This window comes from Phocoena sinus, chromosome X, assembly GCF_008692025.1.
Source record: "Phocoena sinus isolate mPhoSin1 chromosome X, mPhoSin1.pri, whole genome shotgun sequence".
NCBI lineage: Eukaryota > Metazoa > Chordata > Mammalia > Artiodactyla > Phocoenidae > Phocoena > Phocoena sinus.
The window spans coordinates 37,207,875-37,230,217 of record NC_045784.1 but is presented as its reverse complement, the minus strand read 5'-3'; the positions used below and the strand labels follow the sequence as shown (position 1 = coordinate 37,230,217).

General features: G+C 37.9%; 1 protein-coding gene across 4 annotated transcripts in view; it reads left to right on the top strand.

The window, feature by feature from the left end:
- The window catches only part of CASK (calcium/calmodulin dependent serine protein kinase), a 395,420-nt gene that overhangs the window by 306,075 nt on the left and 67,002 nt on the right, over window positions 1-22,343 (top strand). For all 4 annotated transcript variants that reach the window (XM_032619715.1, XM_032619712.1, XM_032619714.1 and 1 more), the window contains exons 12-13: window positions 18,983-19,060; window positions 21,751-21,831. In XM_032619715.1, the coding sequence (XP_032475606.1) occupies window positions 18,983-19,060; window positions 21,751-21,831 (159 nt within the window). The remainder of the gene's footprint in view (window positions 1-18,982; window positions 19,061-21,750; window positions 21,832-22,343) is intronic.

Genomic DNA, 22,343 nt, shown 5'->3' with positions numbered 1-22,343 from the left:
CAGGGAAGAATCCTTCCTTGCCTCTTCCAGCTCTGGTAGTTGCCTGCAGTCCTTGGTGTTCTTTGGCTTCATTACTCCAGTTTCTGACTCCATCTTCTCATGGCATTCTCCTCTGTATGCGTGTGATTCTATTCAGTATGTCTTCACATGGCCTTCTTATAAGGACATTAGTCATTGGATTTAGGACCCGCTCTAATCCAGTATGACCTCATCTTAATTAATTACATCTGCAAAGACCTGATTTCCAAATAAGGTCACATTCTGAGATTCCGGATCAACATGAATTTTGAGGGGACAATATTCAGCCCAGTACAGCATGGAAAACTAATTTTGCCCAGAATTGATTTTTCAAGTATGAGTGCAGATTACAAAAATCAAATCTAAAATAATGAAATGTTACCCTGTCGTTCATTAATTAGGCTTTCTTGGGAATTGGTGTTAAAGTGTAATTATGTCTTTTACTAATATTTTGAATCAGTTTTGGAACTTCCGTGTGATAACGTTGGATGGTGAGTTGATAGAGGTGTTTTTGATGGGCTGAAAAATCAAGAGTTTTTTTCCAGATAAAAAGTGTTTTGCAAATGTTATTTGGTGGTGATTCTCAGTCTTATTAAGTTTTTGTAGAAATTTTCCTATTACAGAATTAATGTTTATTTTGTAAGTCAACAATGTTACAGAACATTGTTAAATTACACATGTGTTTCTCTCTGCCAAACTTTGACAGCTAAGTTTTAAACATTCACCCACCATCTGTCATACCTCTGAGCGGCTGTTAGCATTTGCTACAGACTGCTGTTTCCATGGTAAATGTGATGCCCCACTTAATTAAGATCATTTTTCTGAGAAGTCCTAAAAAATAATCGGTGATTAGATTAATAAAGCAAAAACTAACTGCAGTAGCAACTTAATTTAGCAGTTTTATATTAATTTATAAGCAATTTTATAATAGAATATTTTAAAATATTTCATTAGAAATAATTGATGTCCTTAATCCTCAATATTTTATATTATTGACATCTTTATTATGACTTTTCTGCTTTTTAGGGAGAGTTAGAGAGTTTTTCTGTCTGACCTGGAGTTAACACTGGAAAACTACAACTCTTGATTTACTATTTTGCTTTTCTTAAGATGATATTAAATTAGTAGTCATATTTGGGAATAGCTTATTTTTAGAACTCAGAAGCTTCCTAAAAGGGAAAAAAATGAAACTTCTGCAATAGTTTGATGTTTTTGAGCAATTCGGTGTCTGAGAAGTAAGCTGATACAGTGTTAAGTTTGGATGTTTAAATAGGTTACCAGTCAGGAAATGCCAAAGCTAAGTTATCCATGAATTTGTAGTCTGGTTGATTTGCACTTATATGTCTGGAATAATAAGGCCTATTTGAGGACCTTCAGAGGCTGAGCTACTCGTACCTTCTCAGGGTCCCATGTAGTCTTTTTTTTTGTGAAGCTGGAAAAAATAGGAGTATTTTAATAGCCTTTTCCATTAATAGTGGGTATTCTTTTTTGTCACTACACCAAACCTTGTAGCATGGTAGTTTCTTAAAGGTTATTTCCAATGTGGATTCTGAAACCATATCAATAAGCCTTTTGTACTCTGGTACATTAACATCCAGTATCTTGAATGGTGTATAACATTGTATTTATGTTTTCCAAATATTTGACAATGAGTGTATATTACTTTAATGGGGGATGGTGCTGATTACATTTTTAAATTTATATACAGTACAGTTCACTCTCTGGTGTACAGTTCTGTGAGTGTTTACAAATACATAAGAGTCATGTTACTGTTACCCCAATCAAGATACAAAACACATGTATCACAAACACCCTCTTTCCACAATTCCCTTGTGCTACTTCTTTCAGTTGCACTTTTTAAAACAATATTTATTTATTTATTTATGGCTGCATTGGGTCTTCATTGCTGTGTGCAGGCTTCCTCTAGTTACGGCGAGCAGGGGCTACTCTTTCTTGCAGTGCGCGGGATTCTCACTGCGGTGGCTTCTCTTTCCGCAGAGCAAAGGCTCTAGGCACGCAGGCTCAGTAGTTGTGGAGTGCAGGCTTAGTTGCTCCACGACATGTGGAATCTTCTCAGACCAGGGCTTGAACCCGTGTGCCCTGCATTGGCAGGCGGATTCTTAACCACTGGGCCACCAGGGAAGTCCTCAGTTGCACTTTTAAAATAAGTTCATTCAAAAGGCTAACCTCACAGCATATGCTGAGTCCTACCAGTTTTGCTTATGAAGTGTCATGTGTTCCATCCATGGCATTATCTTCCATCTGGACCCACCCCTCACCTCCTTATGGAATAGGCTGCCATTCTCAGAGATGTGCAGAATGAAACTTTGTAATATATGTGTTTCATTGCTTAGCTACGAGTGGGTAGGTACTTGATCTGTGAATATAAAATTAAATTCTAAGAACAACTCCCCCACAAACAACTCTGAAGAAAAATTCTAACATATCCGTTGGTACTTCATCAGAAGAGAAATTTTAGATCTGAGGATTTGAGAAAGAAAATTAAGTCGTATCTTCAACTCAGTTACTTTTTATTTTGACATCTTTATTGGAGTATAATTGCTTTACAATGGTGTGTTAGTTTTTGCTTTATAACAGTGAATCAGTTATACATATACATATGTTCCCATATCTCTTCCCTGTTGCACCTCGCTCCCTCCCACCCTCCCTATCCCACCCCTCTAGGTGGTCACAAAGCACCGAGCTGATCTCCCTGTGCTATGCGGCTGCTTCCCACTAGCTATCTGTTTTACATTTGATAGTGTATATATGTCCATGCCACTCTCTCACTTTGTCACAGCTTACCCTTCCCCCTCCCCATATCCTCAAGTCCATTCTCTAGCAGGTCTGTGTCTTTATTCCCATCTTGCCCCTAGGTTCTTCATGACCATTTTTCCCCTTAGATTCCATATATATGTGTTAGCATACGGTATTTCTTTTTCTCTTTCTGACTTACTTCACTCTGTATGACAGACTCTAGGTCCATCCACCTCACTACAAATAGCTCAATTTCGTTTCTTTTCATGGCTGAGTAATATTCCATTGTATATATGTGCCACATCTTCTTTATCCATTCATCTGTCGATGGACACCTAGGTTGCTTCCATGTCCTGGCTATTGTAAATAGACCTGCAATGAACATTTTGCTAAATGACTCTTTTTGAATCATGGTTTTCTCAGGGTATATGCCCAGTAGTGGGATTTCTGGGTCGTATGGTAGTTCTATTTTTAGTTTTTTAAGGAACCTCCATATTGTTCTCCATAGTGGCTGTATCAATTTACATTCCCACCAACAGTGCAAGAGGGTTCCCTTTTCTCCACACCCTCTCCAGCATTTATTGTTTGTAGATTTTTGGATGATGGCCATTCTGACCTGTGTGAGATGATATCTCATTGTAGTTTTGATTTGCATTTCTCTAATGATTAATGATGTTGAGCCTCCTTTCATGTGCCTCTTGGCCATCTGTATGTATTCTTTGGTGAGATGTCTATTTAGGTCTTCTGCCCATTTTGGGATTGGGTTGTTTTTTTTTTGATGTTGAGCTGCATGAGCTGCCTGTAAATTTTGGAGATTAATCCTTTGTCAGTTGCTTCATTTGCAAATATTTTCTCCCATTCTGAGGGTTGTCTTTTGGTCTTGTTTCCTTTGCTGTGCAAAAACTTTGAAGTTTCATTAGGTCCCATTTGTTTACTTTTGTTTTTATTTCCATTTCTCTAGGAGGTGGGTCAAAAAGGATCTTGCTGTGATTTATGTCATAGAGTGTTCTGCCTATGTTTTCCTCTAAGAGTTTGATAGTGTTTGGCCTTACGTTTAGGTCTTTAATCCATTTTGAGCTTATTTTTCTGTATGGTGTTAGGGAGTGTTCTAATTTCATTCTTTTACATGTTGATGTCCAGTTTTCCCAGCACCACTTATTGAAGAGGCTGTCTTTTCTCCACTGTATATTCTTGCCTCCTTTATCAAAGATAAGGTGACCATATGTGCGTGGGTTTATCTCTGGGCTTTCTATCCTGTTCCATTGACCTATATTTCTGTTTTTGTGCCAGTACCATACTGTCTTGATTACTGTAGCCTTGTAGTATAGTCTGAAGTCAGGGAGCCTGATTCCTCCAGCTCCGTTTTTCTTTCTCAAGATTGTTTTGGCTGTTCGGGGTCTTTTGTGTTTCCATACAAATTGTGAAATTTTTTGTTCTAGTTCTGTGAAAAATGCCAGTGGTAGTTTGATAGGGATTGCATCGAATCTGTAGATTGCTTTGGGTAGTAGAGTCATTTTCACAATGTTGATTCTTCCAATCCAAGAACATGGCATATCTCTCCATCTTTTTTTTTTTTTTTTTTTTTGTGGTACACGAGCCTCTCACTGTTGTGGCCTCTCCCATTACAGAGCACAGGCTCCGGATGCGCAGGTTCAGCGGCCATGGCTCATGGGCCCAGCCGCTCTGCGGCATGTGGGATCTTCCCGGACCGGGGCACGAACCCATGTCCCCTGCATCGGCAGGCGGACTCTCAACCACTGCGCCACCAGGGAAGCCCTCTCCATCTATTTTTATCATCTTTAATTTCTTTCATCAGTGTCTTATAATTTTTTCCATACAGGTCTTTTGTCTCCTTAGATAGGTTTATTCCTAGATATTTTTTTTTGTTGTTGCAATGGTAAATGAGAGTGTTTTCTTAATTTCACTTTCAGATTTCTCATCATTAGTGTATAGGAATGCAAGAGATTTCTGTGCATTAATTTTGTATCCTGCTACTTTACCAAATTCATTGATTAGCTCTAGTAGTTTTCTGGTAGCATCTTTAGGATTCTCTATGTATAGGATTATGTCATCTGCAAACAGTGACAGCTTTACTTCTTTTCCGATTTGGATTCCTTTTATTTCTTTTTCTTCTCTGATTGCTGTGGCTAAAACTTCCAAAACTATGTTGAATAAGAGTGGTGAGAGTGGGCAACCTTGTCTTGTTCCTGATCTTAGTGGAAATGGTTTCAGTTTTTCACCATTGAGGATGATGTTGGCTGTGGGTTTGTCATATATGGCCTTTATTATATTGAGGAAAGTTCCCTCTATGCCTACTTTCTGGATGGTTTATCATAAATGGGTGTTGAATTTTGTCGTAAGCTTTCTCTGCATCTATTGACCATGTAGTCTTAAAGAGTGAACTTCAGCAAATATGAAACCATCTGGGTAGTAGGGCAGTGGTGGTAGCCCTTGTGCTACCTGCCTCCTGGGGCTGGAGATTGAAGTACCCTGAAGCTTGCTTTGGATATGGGGGTCTCTCATTCCACTGTTTCTAACTGGATGGGCAAAAACTCCCGTGTCTGTTTCCATCAGAGTATCGAAGTATTAGTGTCAATAGGAAAGTATCACATGAAACAAAATTCCTGAAATAAAGAGAGCTAGAAATATTATATGTCCTAAATATCTTCAAAGTAGTTTTTCTTCATTCTTAATGTAAATATCAATAAACTTAAAGGAAAAAAATAAGCTACTAAGAATATGGTCATTTGTTACGCAGCAATAGAAAAGTAATATAACTAGAAACAAAGCAAGGATTGTCCGCTATTACCACTTCTATTCAACATTGTTATGGAGGTTCTGGCCAGTGCAGTAAAGCAAGAAAAAGAAATTCAAGGCATGCAGATTGGAAAAGAAGAAGTAAAACCATATTCTCACAGAGATATAGTCTTGCATGTAAAAAATCCTAAGGACACTACAAAAAAATCTACTAGCACTAATAGGCAAGTTTAGCAAGATTGCAGGATACCAGATCAACATACAAAAATTAACTGTACTTTTATATATAAGCAATGAATAATGTGAAAATAAAATTTTTAAAATATTCACAATACCATTGAAAAGGATAAAATACTTAGTTAATTAAACAAAAGAAGTATAGGACTCATACATTGAAAACTACAACTGTTGCTGAAAGAAAGTAAGGAAGATCTAAATAAATGGAGAGAGATAAAATGTTGGATTGGAGGATTCAATATTGTTAAGATCGAAGTTTTCTTCATATTGAGCTATAGATTCAATGCAGTCCTTATCAGCATCCCAGCAGAATTTTTTAATAGAAGTTGACAGTCTGATCCTACAATTTATATGGAAATGCCATAAACAATTTTGTAAAAAGAACAAAACTAGAGAACTGACTTCAAAGCTCGTTTTAAAGCTACAGTAATGAAAATAGTATGGTATTGGTGTAAGGATAGACATAAGGATCATAGCATTCAGAAATAAACCCTCATTCATGGCCAGCTGATTTTCAACAAAGGTGCCAGGGCAATTCAGTGGGGAGGGGATAGTGCTTTTTTTAAACGTGGTGCAGGAACAATTGGTTATCCATGTGCAAAGAAATAAACTTAGACCCTTACTTCACACCATTACACAAAGATTTCCACAAGATGGAAATTGTAAGCTTAAAACTATAAAAGTTTTAGAAGAAAATATAACGAGTAAATCTTCATTACCTTCGGTTAAGCAAAGCGTTCTAAGATACAACACAAGAGAACGCTTGAGGATGAAGAAAATATTCTAAAACTGGATTGAGGAGATGGTTGTACAGCTGTTATGAATTTACTGAAAGTCATCAAACTGTACACTTACAATGTGCAGACTGTACAGTTTATAAATGATACTCAGTAAAGCTTTTAAAAGTTAAAAAATGAGGGCTTCCCTGGTGACACAGTGGTTGAGAGTCTGCCTGCTGATGCAGGGGACATGGGTTCGTGCCCCGGTCCGGGAAGATCCCACATGCCGCGGAGCGGCTAGGCCCATGAGCCATGGCCGCTGAGCCTGCACGTCTGGAGCCTGTGCTCCACAATGGGAGAGGCCACAACACTGAGAGGCCCGAGTACCGCAAAAAAAAAAAGTTAAAAAGTGAGAAGTAATGTATTTTTATTTTAAAAAATTTATTTTACCCTTTTTGCATTATTTTAAGGTAAAGCACTGTTGGAAGTTCCTTCCATGTGCTATGGGTTATAGTATACTGTGGATCATCCCAAAATATCATTTGTATGACACTATGACAGCAGTTTCCAGTGTCTCCTGGCATTGTCCCTGTGTCCTAACACCAGTCTAGCAAAGCCAAGCTGCCTACTCTCTGCAGTGCCCAAAGCCCACTGAAGGGATCATCCCAGTAGATTTCACAGCATCATTACACTGATTTCCCCATCTCAACATTTAGCTTTATTGCTAAGAATTTACCTTTAAAATATAGCATTTTAAAGTTCATTGACTTTAAAATGCTAAATTTGTTTTTCTCTCCCAAGAACTGTTTTATTAACCAATGTGTGGTGTGACTTGTGAAAGAAGTCCAAATTGTCTTTTTTTTGTTTAAAAACATTATGAATTACATAATTGTACGTATTTTTCAGTAAGGGAGGGGGCATCTTTGCAAAGCAACATGTTTTAGTTTATTCTTTTAGTTCATTTCTTCTATATTCAAATGCACAGTCATTTCCCCAAATTCACACCTTCGTGGCAGATTTTATGTGACATAATTTCCCCTTTTTTGGTCTCTTTACTGTGGTAAAATATACATAACATAAAATATACCACTTTAAGCATTTTTAAGTGTACCATTTGGTGGAATTAAGTACATTCACGTTGTTGTGCTACCATCACCACTATCCATCTCCAGAACTTTTTTCAGCTTCCCCAACTGAAACTGCACCCACTAAACAACTCACCATTTCCTCCTCTCCTTAGCCCCTGGCAGCCACCATTCTACTTTCTGTCTCAAGGAATTTGACAACTGTAGGTTCCTCATATAAGTGGGATCATACCTTATTTGTTCTTTTGTGACTAGCTTATTTCACCTAACATAATGTCTTCAGAGGATCATCCATGTTGTAGTATGTATCAGGATTTCCTTCCTTTTAAAGACTGAAAAGTAATCCATCTTATATATGTACCACATTTTGTTTATCCATTCATCCAATATCAGTGTTTTATGGTAGACAGTTATATACTAGGAAAAGCCAAATTCTCCAAATAGAACTATCCAGTAGTAGGGAATTCAGCCTTAGTTTCATCCCCAGGCAATTGCTCTATCTGGTCTCCTATGATATACATCTTTGTGAAAGGAATGTGTGATTTTCACTGAAACTATTATTAACTACAGCAGTCCCTCTCATTCCCTTATTTGTTCAGGTGAATTACTTCTTAAAACAGTGATTGGAGTTTACTCTAAAATACCAAGAATCAGCTTGTTCCCAGTACCAGTGTTTCCCACTGAGTGCCCTTCTCTTTTTATAGCACCATAGTCAACTTTACCGGAAGGCAGAGGAATGTTCAAAAAGCCTTCCAAGTGCAGCAAGCTCTGATTCTTCTTCATGCTATTCTCAAGGAAAGGGGGGGTTCCCCCCAGAAAGGAATGTGATATGCTCAGTTGAAGAATGTTCGATGGGGTTGGCTTGCAGCATTCACATCCAAGAACACAGTTGCTTTCTTCTCTTTGTGGTCCTTCAAACATTATTTCATAAAACCACTTCTGCCAAACTGTCTTTTTTGTTCTCTTTTAACTTTCCACAACAGAAATTCATTTTTGCTACTTGTACAGATGCTTGTAGCTTTGCTACAGCTACTTGTACAAATGCTTGCTGTTTGTTTATACAAAATAATTCATACCCTAAGTCAAAACTTATTGAATTGCCTCAGTAATTGCATATCATATGACACACCTAATGTAAATGTTTTCTTTTAAAGTGGCAAATTAATAATAGAATATTCATTTACTGTAAATATTATTTAACTAGTAATGTAGATGCTTCAGAAGATCACCTTAGGAAATGAGATTTTAACACTTTCTAAAATTTTTAGTGGTTTTTTTAAATGGAAAAGAAATTTATATCACAGTGAAATTTCTCACACTTGGGAAAACTCTTAGATCTAGTATTCAAATGTGCCCTATTTCATAAGATTTAATTTAAAGCAAAATAAAGCCTGCCTGTATCATCTAACTGGTTGTTTTTCCTCATGCTTTCTTTTGCTTGCTCAAGAATAGGCATTATGATTTGTTTCTTACAAGGCTTCATTTTAGAGTTATTTGCCAACTGAAAAAGGCCTAGAGAACAGTCAAGTCAGGTCATCTAAGGCCAGTGTTTAAGTTTCTCAGAAAGAGCTGCCAACTGACCAGAAATCCAGCACAGTGGCCTATGTTGTTAGGCCACCGACAGTCTTCTTAGATTGAACTGGGAGGTCAAGCAGGTCTTAATTTCTTGGATTCAAAAATAAATCCCTGTAAGAGCTATGTTCTAATGGGATTGAAACAAAAGCAGCTCTGTACACAGAGAAGTAAAACCTAAACCAGACAAGGGCCTCCTTAGGGTTACTTTTGCTGTCAAGATCCAACATATTTTGCAACCCTTTCAGGAAATCTTAAAATGGCCCAGATATACTGATTTTTAATTTCCTATTTGCCGTCAGAAGAAAACTTTCATAATGGATTTAGGTAGAGTAGTATATTACTAGGCCAGCTGAGCCCCTTCTTAAGACTTGAAAGGATATATACCCCATCATGATTTTCTAAAACTTGATCTAAGCTAGCATTTCACTGCTATACTCTTAGGTTAAAGCTTTCCTGGGACATCTAACCGAACGGCTTCCAGCAACATTCTTATAGGCCACTAAGTACAGTATACAGTCCATCGGATATCCATTTCTAACTCGCGTTACCCAGTATGAACTGGGCCATAGTATTGGTAGCAGCCCTGAACCTTTCTCTAGGAAAAATCTAAATTCCAAGTTGAGACTCCTGCTACTTTATTATCATCACTAGATTTGTGAATTTGATATACTTCTTTTTTAGGTGAGAAACAAATTTAGTTTAATATTTATAAAATTTAGCTATTTCCATGTTTTCTGAACTTTTAGAGGGAAAGTTAGCACATAGTACAAATTGTAAAGGATAATGTACAAATAATGAAAGTACACTCTTCAAATGAATGGAGTACATTATCTCCATTCAGATGGAGAGTCATCTGCATGACTAATGTTTGAGTGCTTTCTTCAATTATTTTAATTGAATTGATTTTTAGGAATTTTGCAGAATATAAATTTTTAGGCAAAACAATTTTTAGCACTGATAGAATAGGCATTTTTTATCCTGTAAGAGAATGATGCCCTAGGTGATTTAATTTCTTTTTCTAAATCATAATATCCCAATGGTGCATAATAGTTCTTAGATTTGTAAGATTGGACAGTTTATATAAGTTCTTCTCAAAGTTTAATTATAGTTCCTTAAATATTTAAAAATGCCATTTTAAATTTTGTAGTGTGTTTCTTTCACACTTAATGTTTCCCATCGCACAGTCTTTAAACCACTGTTAAATATACTGCTCTTTTCCAAGTTTGGAGTATGTCATTTTTTTTAATTGAAGTATAGTTGCCATATTATATGTTATAGGTATACAATTAGTGATTCACAATTTTTAAAGGTTATACTCCATAGTTATTATAAAGTACTGCCTATATTCCCTGTGTTGTACAATATGTCCTTATAGCTTATTTTAAACCTAATGATTTGTACCTCTTAATCATCTTCCCCTATATTGCCCCTCTCCCCCTTCCCTCTCCCCACTGGTAGTCACCAGTTTCTCCTCTATATCTGTGTGTCTACTTCTTTTTTGTTATATTCACTAGTTTGTTTTACTTTTTATTTTATTTTTATTTATTTATTTATTTATGTTTGGCTGCGTCGGGTCTTTGTTGCTGCCTGCGGGCTTTCTCTAGTTGCGGCGAGTGGGGTCTTCTTTTCATTGCGGTGCGTGGACTTCTCATTGCTGTGGCTTCTCTTGTTGCGGAGCACGGGCTCTAGGCGTGCGGGCTTCAGTAGTTGTGGCTCGCAGGCTCCAGAGCACAGGCTCAGTAGTTGTGGCACACGGGCTTAGTTGCTCCGCAGCATGTGGGATCTTCCCAGACCAGGGCTTGAACCCGTGTCCCCTGCATTTGCAGGTGGATTCTTAACCACTGCACCACCTGGGAAGCCCCTGTTTTATTTTTTAGATTCCACCTATAAGTGATATCATATAGTATTTGTCTTTCTCTGAATTATTTCACTTAGCATAATGCCCTCCATTTCCATCCATGTTGCTGCTATGAATATTGGGGTGCATGTAGCTTTTCCAATGAGTGTTTTTGGTTTTTTTAGATATATACCCAGGAATGGAATTGTTGGGTCATGTCATATCGTAGTTGTTATTTTTAGTTTTTTGAGAAACCTCCATACTGTTTTCCACAGTGGCTGCACCAATTTACATCCTCACCAACGGTATATGAGGGTTCCCTTTTGTCCACATCCTCGCCAACACTTGTTATTTCTTATCTTTTTGATGACAGCCATTCTGACAGGTGTGAGGTGATACCTCATTGTGGTTCTTATTTGCATTTCCCTGATGATTAGTGATTCTGAGTATCTTTTCGTGTGCCCGTTGGTCATCTGCCTTCCCTCTTTGGAAAAATGAAATGTCTATTCAGTTCTTCTGCCCATTTTTTAATTGAGTTGTGTTTTTGTTTGTTTGTTTGTTTGCTTTTGCTGTTGAATTGTGTGAGCTATTTATAAATGTTGGATATTAGCCCCTTATCAGTCATATCATTTGCAAATATTTTATCCCATTCAGTAGGTTGTCTTTTCATTTTGTGACTATGTCATTTTTTTTTTTTTACTATGTCATGTTTAATGACACTAAAGATTGTTGAAAGGGCATTTCTATATTTTTACCCTAAAGACAGTAAGTTTATATATAAGCTTGAGCAGGAAAGATAGATTTTTAGATCTCAAAAGATTTTCTCTGATCTCTAGCTTCAGAAAACTGGCTCCAGTGCAGTAGTTGAATATCAGTTCCTTATATTTTAGTATTAAATCACCTTTCCCTAACATTTTTCCAGATTTCAAATGTATTTTTTAAAATACTGTTGGATATCAGTAGCTGATCCGCTGGGTTCACTGAAAAGATGTGATACTGGAACTTTGTTCCTAATCACCCAGCTTCTTCACAGCAACTGTAAGGAAATTCTTAATACGATAGTCTGTGTTTCCAGAGCAAGTCATTTCAATTCCCATTATTGTTGTGCAATATAAACTTGTGAGCACTGTTATTATCTTTTACTATGATCACAGACACATTTCATTACATACTTTGCAGCTAAATTTTTATGTAATGAGCACCTAACATAACAAATGTCACAAAACTCCCAGAATCCATCAACTTATTTTAGATAGAGTTTAAACAGTCTCTCTAGCAGTAAATATAAATATATATATATATAATTTTTTTTTTTTTTTTTTGCGGTACGCGGGCCTCTCACCATTGTGGTCTCTCCTGTTGTGGAGCACAGGCTCCAGACGCACAGGCTCAGCGGCCATGGCTCACGGGCCCAGCCGCTCCGCGGCACGTGGGATCTTCCTGGATTGGGGCACAAACCCACGTCCCCTGCATCGGCAGGCGGACTCTCAACCACTGCGCCACCAGGGAGGCCCGCAGCTAAATATTTGACTCTTGAAAACTTTAATTCTTTTCCAGCAGGGGGCTTCTTTGGTATCTTTGATTTAGGTGGTAAGATGATGGTTGCTAATATACTTCTGTGTTCCCAGCAACTGTACAAACCCATTCATTATTTGGCTCATGTCTGTAGCCTAGTTGCAAAAGTTATAATCTTTCTCAACTAAGTACATTCTGGTCCTTAGATTTGTTTTTCTCTGTGCTAGGAAGTTAGTGGGACACATAACCCAGTGATAGTAATTTTATAGGTTCTCCACCAACCACTCCGTTTTAAATGTTGATATTGCTAAGTGCTGCATATAAACTATGAGCAAAACAAAGATTTCTATTTGAGGATAAAAATCAGAAGAAAGTGAGGTACCATGAAGTATGGTTAAAAAAAAGAAAAGAAACTTGATTTAGTGTTTTGAATGTAAATTAAAAATGACATTAACTTGTTAACTTATGTTTGAAAGTACAATCTCAGGAGAGTTCAGTTTAATATTACCACCAACTTTATTCTGCTTTATTTAAAACAACCCATCCCAAATATAGAATGTGGCCTTTTAACAGAACTGTGCTTTTCTACTCCTTAAGACAGAAAGATTAAGCATGTCCATGTAGCCGTGTGGAGTCATATCTGACCCAGCGCCAGAGACTGGCAGTGAGCAGGCCTGTCTGTGAGTGAGACAGCGTGAAAGAGTCTGTTCCCCTTGCAGCTGTTCACATTTCCTCATTTTGCCTTGGGCTCTGTGTGTGTATGTGTGTGTTTTAATAAAAAGTGCTGAACTTGGGTAACTATAATTTCATTAGAAAGAGAAAACAAACAGTAATATAGTCATTCTTGTTTTCTCTCCAGGAATAATTTATTAACAGTCTTCCCTCCCTCTACCTCACCCTCTACACCTCAGCTTTACAAATACACTTGAAATCTTCAGATGGCAGGAAAGCAAACAACAAACGGAAATATATTTTGTCATTTCAGTTCGCCTTGAGTTTGAGCTTCTAGAGCAAGTGTTGGCAACTACAGCTGTCAGGTCAAATCCAGCCAGCTACTTGCTTTTGTAAATAAAGTTTTATTGGAACCCAGCCATGCCCATTCATTTATGGACTATTAATGGCTGCCTACACATACATAGCAAGGTTGAGTGGTTGTGACAGAGTCCATATGACCCACAAAGCCTGAAATGTTTATCATCTAGCCAGGCAAGGATTAGGATTCTAACATTCTTTAATAGGGCAAGGCTTGTAGTTGATTGCCTAATGTTTTTCAAATCACATTTAGGGACTTCCCTGGTGGCACAGTGGTTTAGAATCTGCCTGCCAGTGCAGGGGACACAGGTTCGAGCCCTGGTCCGGGAAGATCCCACATGCCACGGAGCAACTAAGCCCGTGTGCCACAACTACCGAGCCTGCACTCTAGAGCCCACGAGCCACAATCACTGAGCCCACGAGCCACAGCTACTGCAGCCCGCGTGCCTAGAGCCCATGCTCCACAACCAGAGAAGCCACTGCAGTGAGAAGCCCGCACACCGCAACGGAGTAGCCCCTGCTCGCCACAACTAGAGAAGAGCCCACGCACAGCAATGGAGGCCCAACACAGCCAAAAATAAATTATTTATTTTTTTAAAATCACATTTAGTTAGTTTTTTCCCCTACAGCCTATAAATGGCATTTTCTACAGTTCTTTTCCCGAATATTTGCTGAAGGTGTATCCCTGGCATGAGACCATGTTACTGAATTCTAATACAAGCCAAGGTACTGTGGTATGAGAGAAAGGACAGCACGTATCAGGAAGCCAGTCTAGTCCCTCCTACTCTGGCTGCAGGACCCCGAGTGCATCCCTTCATGTCACTGGTCATCAGCTGTCTCCTTCTTAAAGTGGAGGAATTGAATCATGTTGATATCTAAGATCTCTTTTACCTTGAAAATTTTTTGAAGTCAGACTTGAAACATAGCAAAAAAAAGAATTAAATGTGGTCAAACTGTATTTCTTAATTTTGAGGGAGAGTTTTTAACTGTGCAAGCAGGACAGAAGATACTGTGATACCTGGTTCCTAAAGAAACAAGGTAAAATAAGTATTCCTACTCTTTATTTTTATATTACTCTGATTTTTAAAAAATATATCTATTTACAGTTCCTGTGCACCATTTAAATACTCATTTACTTTTTTTAAGAAACATTTATTAAACATCTACTATGTACTCAGCCTCATGCTACGTGTCGTTACTGAATGTCAAAGGACTCAAGAGTCTGATCATGGAAAAGAGAAAGAACCACTTAAACAGCATGTTCTGTACTCGTGTCCCTCAGGCAGCCAGTGCCCTCTTGGCTGTTAATGCCCGGGGTGTGGCAGGTATCCAGATGTTGTCTCTGTCCTGGGTTGCTCCTGCATCATCATGTACTCTGCAACGGGCCTCAGCAGCACTCTCAGCTCCTGCCTTCAGCTGTGACCCCACGGCCACTCCTGGGTCCCCTTGCTCTGTGCAGACAACCCTCTTGGTCAGGGTTCCGCCAAGATGGCTCCAGCCAGATTACATTCTGAGGCAGCTCCTTGACTCATGGGAAACACACAGTCTTGCCATAAAATACACTCCAAGTGTGGGCTGCCCTGCTGTTGGCCTCCCACCCTGCCATCAACCAGGAAAGAGGCTCTTTTCACTTGAGACCCCAAACGCTACATGTCAAGCCACTCCGAAGACTCTCACATAGCGCTCTTCTGGGTGCACCAAGATGGACCCTGTAAATTGCTGCAACTCAGCAAGCATCCCTGCAGAGCATGAGATAGTGAGCTCTCCTTGCTGGCACCTCTACTTTGTGTACATGGGTCTTTTGGAGCATCTACCATCCTTCACTTTGCATGAGGGAAGAAGCAACTCCCTTTCCTTTCCTCCCCAACAGGAAGGAGAAGGAAAAATCAAATGCTTCCTTGCCTCAGTCCTTTAGCTTCTACAGATTCCAAGCATCTGTCACTATAGGCGGAATGGGGTGCTAGGATGAGCATGGAAGGACATTTTAACTACCTTTCAGCAAGCCCTGGAAGGATGGTCTGGCAGCTTCCTAGCAGACCACTTACTTCCTATTGGCCTTAGCTCTGGGCTTTAGCTGAAAGTCCAAGACAGCAGGCCAAGTCCCAAAGTCACATCATTCTAATAATTCTCTGTATATGATAGAAGGGGGATGGGCAGTAAAGGGTGATAAAGGAGGAGAAACTGCAGCCTTCCTTTGTTCTCAAAACTCAACCACCTCTCACTTGCCTCTAGACCTTGGGAAAACTCCACCTGAATTTGAACTTTGAGTCCTGAATAGCATCTCCTAGGCAGCATAGAATATGAAGATGACCCATAAGAATGAGAAGTTGAAAAGCTGCATACTCCTGACGACTGTTTTAAAACAATTAAATGTTACATTGCATTCAAAATTTCCTCTGTTGATGACTTTTTATTTACATACTTTGCCATATCTCTCAAACAGTTTGTATTTGTTATGGGTATCCCTAAAATATTTTGAATCCCTAAGGCAAAGATAGAGTCACAGAAATAGGGGGCAGGGGAATGAAGGTTGGCATGTCATGCATACACATCCAGATAGTCCCCAACTTGGGACTGCTCACTATTTCCTAGTTGATATTGCTGGGGACCAAAGTACTCTCAGGTCCTCAGGGGGATCAAGTTGGCATATGTTCCTGGGCCTTTGGTTATACATGTCTTTGGAATTTGTGACTTCTTTGAGCATAGCAACTATCATCTTTTTCCTCTCCATAACCCCAGTGAATAGAACCCACTGCCTAGTACATGGTAGGACCTCAGTAAATATTAGATGGATAGATGGGTCAACAAGGGGTCACTTCTTCCCACTGATGGTGAAAGTAAGCCCCTTCCCTGTCCCTTCCTGCCTCAGTTCTTAATTACTCTTTTGGTTAATGAGCAGGCAGTTGAAATTCACCATCTATTCTTAACCACATGGACACCATCCACTCCATCCAATGCCTGCCTTGACCGCTCCAGTCCTGCACTTTCCTAGGAGTTGGAGGGGCAGAGCCCAGTGTCCCCACCTCAAGCAAAAGGTCCCTTCATTTAATTCCTTCCTACTGTATCTGCCTTTCATATTAAGCGTCTCACCTCCCCCTCATCCCACCACTAGTTCCACTGAACTTTGGGTGAATGTGTGATTAGTTGGATCAGGCAAAACCAAAGGAGCAGAGGGAAATTTGGTCTGAGCACTTACCTTGGATCAGGGCCTTATCTGCATGCCACCTGTGAAGTTGTTGTAAAGCTAGAACGTTAGTTCTCACTTTGCTACTCCCTGCCTTAGTTTCCTCATCTATAAAGTGGGAGTAGTAGGGATATCAGCATTACAAGGTTGTCTGAGGTTAAATGAGGGAATATATATTAAGAACTCTGACTAGTAACTAGCATCCACTAAGTGCTCAATAAAAGTAACAATTATCATTGTTGTTAGTATTTGTACTACTACAACTATTCTCAAAAGTTGGTACTGGGCATAAGATTTACAAATATCTAAGGAGTTTATTAAAGCACAGATATCTGGATCCCCATTTCAAATTCTGATTCAGTAGATCTGCAGTGGGGCCCAGAAATCTGTACGTTTAAGTAACTACTCCAGCTGATTCCGCTACAAGTCCTCAAGAAACCACACTGATATAAGACCTAGGGAACTGTACTTGGCATCATAAGACCAAGCCAAAAATAAAAGGTCTCCAGTAATAGAGTGAGAGCAATTCTGGGAGCTTGGAACTTTTGTTGCTTTGTGAGTTAAAACTAATATGCATTTATTAAATGTTTAAATAGAAGCTAACCCTAATCATGGTTGAAAATTTTGAAAGTAGCATTAGTAATAGTCCTTGTTCAAGAAAAAGGCAAAACTCTTTGTGGTGAAATTAGGCATTATAAAGACATTATAAATGATAGTGCCGTCAACTTGTAAAGCCTCAAATTAAATTTGCTTTCTTTTTCCCAAACAGCATTTAAGAGTTTTAAAAATCTTTTTAATTATCCATGTAGGTTTTTTATTTTGTTTGATTATTAATATTATGACATGTCAGGTGATGGCTATATCTATTTTTTAAGTGTTAGGTATTTTAATTGTGTTTTTTAAACTTATGATTCCTTACTTTTGGGGGGTTGGGTTTTTTCCCCCTCCTACTTTTTATTGCATGTGTACAGTATTTCATTTATCTCTATAGACTAGTCTGGGAACCTACACTGCATATACCATTATTTCTATGGAAAAATATATTCGGTGGTTCCAAATGTCAAAATTTACAATCTTTAGAGATGGAAGTCATTCAGAGGATGGAGACTGCCCATGTGTATTCTACAGGGATTCGAGCAAACTTTTATAAACAAGCCACGTATCACTAGTTCCCTAAGTGTTGATATAATATTTTAAATAGAGCAAATTTTACTAGCCTACTTATACTATTTATTTAACCTCTAATTTAGTAGTACTTTCTTAATGCCGCCATTTTAAAATGGTCACTGCTCTATCTTCACATTGCTATCATTAGGCTTTATTTATTTATCTGTCTGCCTATTAATCACTAGGAATTTTTATGTATGGTGTGGCCCAAACATTTACAAGTTATAAAGCTTTATCCTGCATCAGTATAAACAAGTGTAACTGTAATCTGAAGAATATTATGGTATGTGACCTCTCCACTAGCACTGCTGTGCATAGTAGGGAAGGAAAAAAGAACAGAACCAAAACCAACCCCCAAAACTCCCCACTTACTTTAGAGAAGTTAGGAAATAGAAGTGGCTGGCTAGCCAAGACCATTTTAAACTTTTCACTTTTCAAAGCAGACTGCTGAATGAGACGTTTTGTCTGAAGTAGAAATTAATACTTTAATTGCACTTCTGCACTACAGAGATTTTTCTCTAAAGAATTTTCTTCAGAAAGTTAAATTTTGGATCATTTAGATTTGCGGAGTTTTTAAAGTATAGACTCTTTTCAGCTTCTTCCCATACTCTGTGAATTTACAAATTAAAAAGGAAAAAGGTTTATGTCCTTGATTTCTTGCTGAAGGATGCCAGAACTGATACTGTTAATGAACAGCCCTAGTAAAACAAGTATAAACCTTTCGTGAGAGCATTCCTTCCTAGAAGGAGTTGGGTTTGCCCTTTCCCAAGATTTAGATTGCTGTGAAAATTCCTTCAGATGTGCCTTGGCCAGAAAGCATTCTTTCATTTTACTCTGTATTCATCTTATTAAATGTTGCTTCTATCAGAGGGAAAAAATGCTGTGATTACTGAAATATTGATGATTTTTAAAAAGATACGCGTAGCACTCATCCCAACAAGTTTCATTTGAATGAATAAGACATTAACAAGAAGATCCCACTAAAATCATCAGCCTGCCTCTTTAAGGGGAAAATATTGTTTAGTGAAATAATAAATATGAAGCTCTGAATTTATCAAAGAATTATGAATGTTGATTGGATTTTCTCCTTTGCTTTTAGCTATATGACAAAATTAACACAAAATCTTCACCGCAAATCAGGAATCCTCCGAGTGATGCAGTACAGAGAGCCAAAGAGGTAAGCGATATGTATTTTGTCAGTGTATTTGGGTGTCATATTTGGTATGAAAACGTTTCTGCTGCACAGTAAGAGGCAGCTTCCTTGAAGTCACAGTTACACCATTATACTCAAATTTAGTATTTCTAAGTTTATCACTGAGCATTTACATACAGAAAAGAAAAAAAAAATCTCGGCAGCAACATTGCCTAGATTTCTAGTTCTGGTATGTAAACTTGAACAATTTTACTTCTCTTTTTTTAAAAAAAAGAAAAAGTTATTTTACCACTCTTGGTGGAAATCGACATGCTATGAAAGTTTGAGTTGCTTTTTTAAGGTGGTAATTTTTGAAAGTTAATTGAATGCTTATAACAACTAAGTTCAGAGAGAAGTCGTTTTTATAAATTACTGGTTAGTGTACATCTTTCACAAAATTTTAACTTTTTTAGAAACATCACACTGCAGAAAGTTTGGGAAGTAAAAAGTCATCTATAATCCCATCACCCTAACACAGTAATTTTCATTTTTGCATATCCTTTTCTAATCACTAACCATTTACATATAAATTTTTATGTGTTACAATCAAAATATATCTTTCTTTTAACCTAACCTAATATAATAAGCATTTTTCCATGTTTCTGCTAGGTCTTCGTAAATAAGTTCTCACGATGGCATAGTTTTTCTCTGCTGTTACTAAATTATAATGAATTATAAATGCCTCCACTGTTAGATACCTAGTGGGGTTTTTTTAAATCACTTTTTGATATTATAAAAGTCTTTATACAAATAAATATTTTCCTTTGAAAAAATATTTTTATTTATTTATTTATTCATTCATTTATTTATTTTTGGGTGTGTTGGGTCTTCGTTGCTGCGCGGGCTTTCTCTAGTTGCGGTGAGCGGGGGCTACTCTTCGTTGCAATGCGCGGGCTTCTCATTGCAGTGGCTTCTCTTGTTGCGGAGCATGGGCTGTAGGCGGATGAGCTTCAGTAGTTGTGGCTTGCGGGCTTCAGTAGTTGTGGCTCGCGGGCTTCAGTAGTTGTGGCTCGCAGGCTCAGTAGTTGTAGCGCACGGGCTTAGTTGCTTCGCGGCATATGGCGTCTTCCCGGCCCAGGGCTCGAACCTGTGTTCCCTGCATTGGCAGATGGATTCTTAACCACTGAGCCACCAGCGAAGCCCAGAAAAATATTTTATAAAGTGAAATTACTAAGTGAAAGAATATGAAAGACATAATTCCTTCCCTATCAGATTTTAAACACAAGACCTGTACTGGAAAATATATATTCACTGAGAACCAAGTCCAAGGTTGTGGAAGCCGCTAGGCCTGCCCACCTGGTCAGGGCAGCAGTCAGGAGAGGTTCTGTCTGCATTAGAGACCACACCTCAGTGTTTAAAATCATAGGCTGTGAGAGTAGCAGGGGACCAGAGAGAGTATATTGTTTCATCTTTTGTTTCACTGGTTTAGAAACTCAAAGCAGAAAGTACACCAAAGGAGAATTGGCTTATCATCATTAAACAATATGAATTAACAGCATAACCAGCACTTGTTAAGAGTACATTTTTCTAATTGGGGTATAGTTGTTTTACAAGAGTACATTTAGATAAGAAGGAAACCTTATAGTTTTTGTTTGTTTGTTTGTTCTTCTCTGAGGAGGTGGTTGAGTAGCACTGGCTGGGATCTAAGCCTTAGGCTAAGTGACCTCAAAACATTCCTTCCTGGCCAGAATTAAGATTCTCAAAGGCGAGTCAAGAGATTCCTACTCGGTACATGACTTGCGTGCCCCTGACATCCAATCCTGCTGAAGCAATCCTCGATTGGCTCAACTTTTAGGATTGAGAGCAATGTGTATAACCACTCTGAGTCCAACTATGTACACTTGGAACTGTAGTAGTATGTTTACTCTGAAAAGGAACAGAGGCCTTCCCCTGGGCTCATGTCAAATAATCAAATTTTAAATGGGTAAACTCCATCCTAGTGGTAAGGGATAACTTTTGAAGAACAATTTCATTTGAAAACAGCTGTTTAAACCTATATAGAGAAAATGTTAACAACTAATTCGTGAAGAAAATGTGAGTGAAAAGAGAAAAGTTTTTGATTGTGTGTCTTATTTTTAAATTATTCTCTTGGGTTCCCTGGCAATTAATTCTAGGAACCATTGCCGAGATGAGGAGATGAGTGTGGAGAATCACATTGATTCTCTCAGGCTACAAGGAAAAGTACTCAAGTGTTTTCTCTTCTTTAAATTGTTTTTATTTGAGCCTTTGTCATTTTAATCTTTCTGAAAGGAATTGACAGTTTTGTTAATATAAAAGAAAGCTGTTACCAACTTTTATTACAGATTCATCTTGATGGTGAGTTTGGAAAAAGATTTGCAGAGATTATTTTCCCATTAAGTTTAATTAAGTTACTTATACCTGTAATAAATATGTATTACAGACTTGTCATTTCGTTTTGTATTTTTCAATAATCTTTTGAGTTATAGTTGGGTAATGAAGGCAGAGACTATTACAGCAATTTGTTTTATTTTTTATTACCACAAATGTAGCTGTTTTATATATTAATAACCTTTGAATAAAATGATGAATTTTTTTCCAAAATAATTAGTTTGCCTGCCATACAAATCCATTCATAATTTTTAATTTAAAAGAATTCTATATTTTCTAAATCTCGCATCCTCATTATACTATTAAATATCTTGCTTATTTTTTAGGTATTGGAAGAAATTTCATGTTACCCTGAGAATAACGATGCAAAGGAACTAAAGCGTATTTTAACACAACCTCATTTCATGGTAAGTAACAATTAAACTTCCGTAGAAATAAAACCTCACTTTCAAAAGAAGTTTTTACTAATCCTTATGAAATACAGCTATCTTCATTAAATGTGCTTTTAGCCGTATAATATCAGACGGTTAAGATTACAATGCCAGATAATACCAGATGCACTAAAACTTTTTGTTGTTGTTTACTTTGTGTCATAGTTGTAAAGATGCTGTTTGCCAGCCTCGTGGAGTTGGAATAAGAATTAAGTAGATGATACATCTACTGTGCTTAGCACAGTGCCTGATATATGCTTGATGCCTAATAAATGTTAGCTAATGAATATTATTAGTTACTCCATAGTATCTGTCATCTGTAGGGCACATAGTAAGTTCTCAGTAAAACATTGAGTAGATTAGGAACTTGCCCGTTTGCAGGTAGGTTAGCCCCACCTCAACTGACTGTTCTGTGCAGTGTGTTTTCCGTAGATAGAAGCCTGTATGTTTTGGACAGACATGTCTGTCTATAAACTGATAAGTAACCT